This window comes from Caenorhabditis briggsae, assembly GCF_000004555.2.
Source record: "Caenorhabditis briggsae complete genome, chrII, whole genome shotgun sequence".
In the NCBI taxonomy this organism is placed as follows: Eukaryota; Metazoa; Nematoda; class Chromadorea; order Rhabditida; family Rhabditidae; genus Caenorhabditis; species Caenorhabditis briggsae.
The window spans coordinates 15861869-15870108 of NC_013486.2; the positions used below are offsets into that span (position 1 = coordinate 15861869).

At 37.2% G+C, this 8240-nt stretch overlaps 2 protein-coding genes across 2 annotated transcripts; one reads left to right on the forward strand and one right to left on the reverse strand.

The window, feature by feature from the left end:
* Positions 1-682: 682 nt before the first annotated feature.
* On the forward strand, positions 683-2234 carry CBG25782 (the record flags this gene model as incomplete). The annotated part of the gene is made up of 2 exons (XM_045243174.1): positions 683-753; positions 1817-2234. 2 exons carry the CDS (start codon positions 683-685, stop codon positions 2232-2234), a joined length of 489 nt encoding a protein of 162 aa, XP_045098602.1.
* Positions 2235-3137: 903 nt separating this feature from the next.
* On the reverse strand, positions 3138-5449 carry CBG07153 (the record flags this gene model as incomplete). The annotated part of the gene is made up of 5 exons (XM_045243175.1): positions 3138-4454; positions 4602-4703; positions 4805-4918; positions 5026-5247; positions 5363-5449. 5 exons carry the CDS (start codon positions 5447-5449, stop codon positions 3138-3140), a joined length of 1842 nt encoding a protein of 613 aa, XP_045093382.1.
* Between the last annotated feature and the right edge of the window lie 2791 nt (positions 5450-8240).

Genomic DNA, 8240 nt, shown 5'->3' on the forward strand with positions numbered 1-8240 from the left:
GCTATTCTATAATGTTTTTCATCCCAATTTTTAATGTTCCTACTAGGATTGAGTCATCTGCCATTTTCCTCTGCGTCTCTCACTGGAATTGTGCTCTCTCGTAATCTCATTAGAGCTCGTTTGCATATTTTGTTTGTGTCTATGGAAACAGAAAAATTGTTTTCCCTTCGTTCCCAACAAATATAATGTTTTATATTTTTTTCCTGTTCTCTCTCTCTTTTTCTCATCTTCTTCTTTTTCTCTTTTTTTTGAAAAAAAAAACGCCGCGCTTTTTTTGAACAGATGTTCTCAATCGACAGGTGGTCGAAAATTGATGGTTTTGTATGTTTTTTTATCGAAGTAAAAAAGAAATTCATGGTAATTTTGAGTGGGAATTTCTAATTTAAGTTCCTAAAAGATAGACTTGAGATTCAGTACAATTTTGTAAAAGCGCTCTTAACTTTGAGCTCAAGTATCCCGGTCCCTATAAATGATATCGAAAATGCCTTAACTGCTAAAATGTTAGTAATATTATGATAAATAATTTATCACACAATTTTGATATCCTTGACAGGAAGAGAAATAAATTGACTCAAAGTTAACAGTCAAGATCCTCTCCATTACAGGTTTTACAGTATTAGATTCAGCAATTGTTGTTTCGTCCTTTATTTTTCTTGCAATTTTTTAATTTTTCAGCCAAAACATGAAAACCTACAAGCAGCTGAACCCGATTGGCTGGGAGGTTATCTTGGAGAATATGGACACGAATTTCAGGTAAATTGAATTTTAATTCTGTCAAGTTTGAGCTTATTCATATTGTTTTCTATGCAAAATATCAAACAGTTGTCAACTGATAAATTATTTATCATAATATCATCAATATTCCATTGGTTGAGAAATTTTTGATATCTTGTACAGGAAATGAGATAATTCAGTTCAAACTTTATAGATATGAGGGTCCCTTCTATCCCGGTTTGCCGTTTGTAATCAAACGTTTACTGTAATAAGAGTTTTGCCACTTTAAAACCGCTTATCTCGCTTCATTGGATTTCTACAAGAAAGTGGGCAAATAATTCGGAGGGTACAAAAATTTAGGGGTCATTGGGGTACAAAGCAATTAAGGGGTACGAATTCATCAATTCGAAGGTACAAAACACCGGAAAAAAAGCTTAGTTTGTATCCCCGAATTGTGGATTTTGTACTCCTAAATTACTTTGTAGCCCTTGTACCCCCGAATTATTGTACCCTCCGAAGGTCCAATTTTCTTTAGTAAACTCTGAAATTTTCCGAAAAATCGAAAAATTTCAGATGATTTTTTTGAGGACTTCGAAGTTGATTATCTTCTATTGGAGGGGCCCAAAATTCAACGAAAAGTGACATGTACTTTTTGAGCTCAATTATCTCAGTTCCTATGAGAGATATCAAAATAATGTCAACGGATAAAATATTGGTGATGTTATGATAAACAATTTATCAGTTGAATACTTCTTGATTTCTTCAAGAGGAACCAAGATAACTTAGCTCAAAGCTGAGAGTTAGGAGATGATTCTATTATTTAGCACACTGACTGCTGAATTATCTCGGTTCCTGTCAAAGATAAAAAAGATTTCTACTGATAAATTGTTAATAAATATTTTATCAGTTGACAGTATTTTGATATCCCTCACAGGAACCGAGATAATTGAGCTCGTAGTTGACGGTTTGGGTAGGCTTCTCATGGAAAAAATTACTGTAGCCAGCAATTCAAAAACTAGTTTCAACTTATCAAAAAACCTGAAAGTGAGACTTGTTTTTAATGTAACAAAATACCTAGAATTCAAACTTTATATTCTTCCAGAATCAAGCTCAACAAACATCCCAAACTCGCCGCAGTCAACAAACGGGTCCCACTCCATATCAACAAGCTCGAACTCTTTTCTCGTGGTTTTATTGTAGATGGGACCAACTACTCAGTTTTTGATGTAGTTTATGGGAAAGTGTGTTTTGCAATAAACTACAAAACTGTCGAGCAAACGGAGCGAAAGGAGGAAATGGAGAAGTATAATGCGTTTCTGATTTCAAAACTACTTGCCGGGAAAGTGAATGTTATGCGGTGTGTGTTGTATCCAATGGACTTCTTGCCAGCGTCAGGACCAATTTTCACAATTCAGGAATTGATCTTTCAAGGGTACAAAGGATCCAAAGAAACTCTTGTCCCCTTCCAGGCCCTTGTATCTCAAGAATCTTTGCCACTGTCCAAAATACTAGTGAATTGATTTTGAAAGCCAATTTGAATTCATTGATCGATTCTTTTTTTTAATTCTATAATACCTGTTTTGTTTTTTTTTGTAAGCTTGAAATATCAATTTTCATTAATAAAACAATTTTTTTAATCTCAATTTTCTAATTTCTCACTTCTAAGAAGACCCAGTATGAGCATCCCTTTGTCTTTGGTTGAAAATTTTCAAAATTCTGAAAATCTTATTTCATACCTACGCCCAAAACTGAGTAGTTTTTCAAGCTCAACATTAAAATTTATAGGTTTCTGAGATTTCGAGCTTTAAATTGAGCTTAATCATGCCTTGAATTGGTCAACTTTCAAATCCGATGCCTAACACATGACGCGCGACCGCGACGCACGCAAAAAACAAAGAAGAGCAAATCTAGTTGTGTTTGGGCTCATTTTGAAGCTTTTGTTGTAAGAAACTTGTAAATGCTACATTGGTAAAATTCCAGATTTTACAGATTTCCCAGAAATCGCAGATTTTTAAGATTTTTCGGAAATTACCGATTTTACAGATTTTCCTCAATTTCCAGTTTTTCCAAAAATTCAAGATGTTACACATTTCCCAGATATTCCAGATTTTACAGATTTTTCTAAAATTCCAGATTTCACAGATTTTCCTAAAATTTCAGATTTTACAGATTTTTCCAAAATTCCAGGTTTTACAGATTTTTCCAAAATTCCAGATATTACAGATTTTCCAGAATATCCAGATTTTACAGGGGTTTTCTAAAAATGCAGATTTCCCAGATTTCCAGGAAATTCCAGAAATTCCAAAATTTCAAGCTTCAAGAATCAGAATTCCTAGATAAAGTTCATAATATTCCATTTCTCATACAATATTCATGGAAAAAAATCTCTAAAAAACAAAAAAAGGAGAAAATTATGTAAAAATTCACGATTCGATCATTCTAACCACTCCAACAGATGCATACAACGCTCTTCTAGATTCTCCAAATTCAAAATCGTGCTCTTGCAGCGTGTACAAAAATTCAGAGCCATCAGACAGGCAATCTTGGCTGATTCTTGTCCTATTGTCCTCTTGGGTCTTCTCCGAATCTCTAGGCTCCGTGAGCTCAATAAAAATGTTGTCCTTCACATGCCCTTTGAATTCTGGAGCCATCAATGTCCAAAACTTGCTTTTCGGAATCCTCTTCTCCTCCATATCATCCGAATAAAGTGCCATAAGATTCGTCCAGAGGCTCGCATGGAAGAATGGAAGATCCGTTGGCTTTTTGAACTTCCTTAGCTTCTTCTCTGCTCCAAAATCTCGGAATTCTCTCACCAGTCCTCGAGTCCTTCCTTTTGCCAACACATTCGAATACCAATTCTGAAGGCGTTCGGGTCCCGGGTACTTCTGCTGGGGTGGGTGGATATTTAGTAGGTAGTCATCTCCAGGTTGTGGGGGATCCACCCAAATGTATCCCTTCAGGAATCCAGTCCGCCTCATCCAATCAAAATAGGTTAGTACAATTTCATTGTACACCTCGGTTTTGAAGCTGTGTGGTTGGAAATGTTGGACACTATCCAGGTAATCCAATACGAACCATGATGGGCCATCTCCATGGTTTGGGTACTCAGAAGTGAAGATGATGAAGAACAACTGCTCGATTCCCTTCTGTCTTTGAAACACAAAAATTGTTCGGACACTTCGCTGGACCTTGTCTTTGTACTTCTTCAGAAACTCGTTTGAGAACATTCCAGGTGCCAGATTTATCGTATCCACATCTGATTGAGCTCTAACAATTCTTACAGAGATTTTTTGTGGCTTCTTCTGAGGGTCTCCGCCAAGCTTTGAATCCAAAAACTCATTCAACGTTCTCTCCATAAAATCCGAGTCTCTGGTCCTTGTCTTATCAGTTAGCACAGTCTGATAAGCATCCGAATCACAAGATCTACAGATAAACTCTTCTGGATCATCATAGTAGAAGGAGCATTGCTCATGCCAGAGCATTCCACATTCCTGGCAGCTGAGAACCTTCTCAATCTTCTCATTCACATTAATCATCCTCTTCCATTTCTTCTTATCAAGATCAGTGGCTTTTGAGAAGCATTCAACGCAGTAATTGATTTCGATAGATCCTTGAATCTTCTTTTCCACCATATATGGCTCCATAGCTTTGATTCGGCAATCTTGGTCGGCTTGGCATTTTCTGTTGGAGGTGCTGAATTGAAGATCGGCGACTTCAGAGCAACAGGTAAGTTGGGGGACCTGGAAAGTTGAATTTTTTTTAAAGATTTGAGATTCCTAGATCCTAGATCCTAGATCCTAGATCCTAGATCCTAGATCCTAGATCCTAGATCCTAGATCCTAGATCCTAGATTCTTAGAATCTTGGATTTCCAACAAAAAAGCTCACCATTTTAGCTTTTTTGACCCTTGTTCCGCCACTCGTTGACTTGATTCTCGAATTTTGAGCACTAACAGTCGGATCTTCTTCTTTCTCTTGTTCCTTCGTCGCCTGGAAATTAGAAATTATAATTTTTGAGAATCCTAGATTTTCAGATTACTAGATTTCCAGATTTCTAGCATTCTAGAATCCTGAGTTTCTAAAAAACTCACCATCTCCGTTCTCTTGCTTCTTCGTGATTTGGTTTTAATTCCATCGTCTTCCATATTTTCAACAGTATCCTTTGAATTCAAATCCTCATTTTTTGATGGCCCTGCTTTTTCAGCCTGGAATTTTAGATTAAAAAAAAAAAATTTTTTTTCTATTTCTCGATTATTCGATTCTCCAGATTCCTAGATTTTAAAATGTTCAGATTTACAGTTGCCGTACTCACCAATATCCGATTTCTGCTCCGTCCCATCGTTTCGAAATCTTCTACAGTATCCCTTGAATTTTCGATCTCCTCCTCTTCGACTTTTTGATTTTCCTTGTCTTTCAAATAATCAGATTCCTCTTCTAGAACTTTTGAAAGATGCTCACTGAGCTTTTGGGATTCCTGAGCGGCTGGATGCGCAATTGCTGGTTGTGGTTGGGATGATTCGGGCTTTTGAACTGGCTGGAAATTTTTAGATTAAAATTTTTATGATTTTTTAAAACTCTAGAGCTGAAATTTCGATTTTTTTTATATTATAAAACCTAAAATTGAATTAAAAAATTCTAGAATTCCTCACCTTCTCTTCTGATCCTTGAGTACAATCCGGACACGTTGGGCAAATACGGACTTTTTGAACTCGTTTCCGTTTGTTTTCCAGAATCATCTGAATTCTAGAAAACTTGCTTTTTAGAAAAAGAGAAAAAAAAAGAAAAATCGATCAAAATTTGTTGAAAAAAAAAAGAAAATAGAAATTCGCACAGTTTAAAAAATGGAGATCAAAAATTTTAGATCATAATTTTTTTTTGAAAAATTGAACATCCAAAAGTTGGAATAAAAATCAGTTTAGAGCCAAATGAGTGATTAAGATTGTAAAATTTCCAGAATTTTGGTCCAATTTATATAGAAAAAAAAGAAAAAAGGACCAGAAATACAAAATGCAAATGAGGAAAAATTGAAAAAAACAGGCAGAAGAGCAGATGGAGGCAAAGATTAATAGGGCGAGATTGAACATCCGTCATGTTTTTTCTATAAATTTTGAAAAAGAAAAAATGTTGGTCCAAAAAAGAAGAAATCTTCTGTCTAGGTTCGGAATACCATTCCCCCCCCCCCCCCCCATACCGTAATCTTTGAGCTCATATATCTCATTTCCTGTTATAGATATCAACAAATTGTCAACTGATAGAATGTTTATCATATTATCACCAATATTTCATCAGTTGACACATTTTTATATCTCTTTTGGGAACCGAGATAAATTATCTCAAAGTTCAAGTTGGGAAACTCAAGACAACTTTTAAAGTCCACAGATTTCAAAGCGAGTTCTGAATACTAAAATTCATACAAACCAAAGCATGTTACCTATTAAACCCCGAATACATATTTCTAATGAGCACACCTGCCTTTCTAATTTTCTCTTACCTTTTGAGAAGCTCCAATTATGATATTAGCTAGAGAAAGGAGGCGGAAGGATACAAAAAGAAGGATGCATGGTTTAGGGCTCACACGGACAGATGTTATATTCCTGATCAGGTTAAATAGACAATTTGAAAACTGAACTACTTTTTTAGGCGCTGAAAATGTCAGAAAAAGCTATGGAAATTTCAGATCATACAATCAGCTTCTAGGAGCTTCAGAAGCTACCGTAAACCCTCTAATGATGTGCAATTCAAACCGTCACCTTTGAGCCCACAGTGTAAAACATATAAAAAAGTGATCAACTGATAAAATTTGATATCTTTCACTGAAACTTAGATATATGGGCTAAAAGCTGACGGTTCGAGTGGTACAGTGTTAGAGTTTTCACAATAATGTCCACATCCTACAAAAAATGAGCATTTTTAAATCTATCTGACCTGAAACCAAAAAAACCTGCGCGGCAGGTGCGCCATCCCGTTTAACATTACCTAACATATATATAATTTCCCCTCATGCTCTCTCCCTCTCTTATCCTCTCTCACTGGCTTCCTTTCATCATAACTCCCTCCTTTTTTTTTTCCTCCCGCGTGCGCAAAAGAAGCGATTAGCGAGAACGGACCAGGTACATAGGAACACGCGTATGGGCCAAGAACACCTGTTCTTCTTCTGAACGTAAGGATGCCTAGAATCATTCCGGCTAATTTAGCTGGCCGGCTAGAAAGAAGGAGGAGCACGATAGGAGCGTTAGGAGCAATTAAAAAGAAAAGAGAGAGAGAGAACCTCTAAACGCTATCTGTAAGCTATCCACAAGCCAACAAGGGTATAAGAGAATCATGATAAGCTAGTCGTGTGCTATAAAAGAGTTAGCTTGGTGCTAGCTAGCTATCAGCGACGCCAACAAGTTATCAGCAATGCCAGCGATGCCAGCAAGCTATCATTGACATCTCCCTTCAAGCTAATAAGCTTGATGAGCTATGAGCTAGCTATCAATGGGACTAAATCGCTATGGTCATCTTTCTATTAAACCTGCTCTACAATATTCAACAAATGTCAAAACAACCCCTAAATCTAGATTACAGGCGAGAGGGGACACACTTATCCGATACTAAACGGTCAAAAGGAAGAGAGCTACCACCCACACCACACCTAAAAAAGGTAGAAGAAGAAGATGGTCACTATTATAGGATTATTGTAGATGAGGAGGACATAGACGGAAGAACAGAAGAGGTAGAAGAGGGAAGAGGTCCCCCTCCTCGCGCACAGTCTCACCTTTCTTGTATGTAAGCGTTAAGTGTGTGTATCATTATGTAACGTGTCCTACCGGTGCGTTTCATAAGTATAGGTTCACCCTCGGTAGACAGGTGGGAAATCTTGGAGGTTTGGGGTTGTTATAATATTAAAGTCCATGTAAAAATACATATCGCCCACAATTTTTAGACCGCTACTACAAAAAATAAATTTTTTATGTCAGAAAAAGTCTTTTTTTTGAAAAACGAGCGTTTCATAAGTATAGGTTCACCCCCGGAAAATTTAACATTAACAAAGTTTTATTCAATTCAATACTTTGTGGGCTTTCCACCAGTGGAAATAATAGAAAACAAGCGGTTTGGCATGGAATTTAACAACTTCTGGAGGTAAGGCTTCTTCAGGTTCTTCCATGCGTCCACGATGGCAGTTTGGAGCTCAGAAACGGTCTGGTATTGCTTTCCCTGACCATATACGACGCGCACGAGTTCAGCCCAAACATTCTCCATTGGGTTCAAATCCGGCGAACAAGCCGGCCAATCCATCACCTTGATTTTTTTGGACTTGAACCAGTCCAAAGTCGATCTGCTCGCATGAATCGAAGCATTGTCCTGTTGATATGTGAGCTGACGCCGATGAAAACGGCGAAGATATGGGATCAGTTTGGCAGTCATGACATCCTGATAGTCTGTCGAGTTCATTCTGAAGGAGACGAACGCCAAATCCACAGTACCGGCAGAAGAGAATGCTCCCCAGACCATAAGACGACCACCACCGAAGTTACGCTTGGAGAA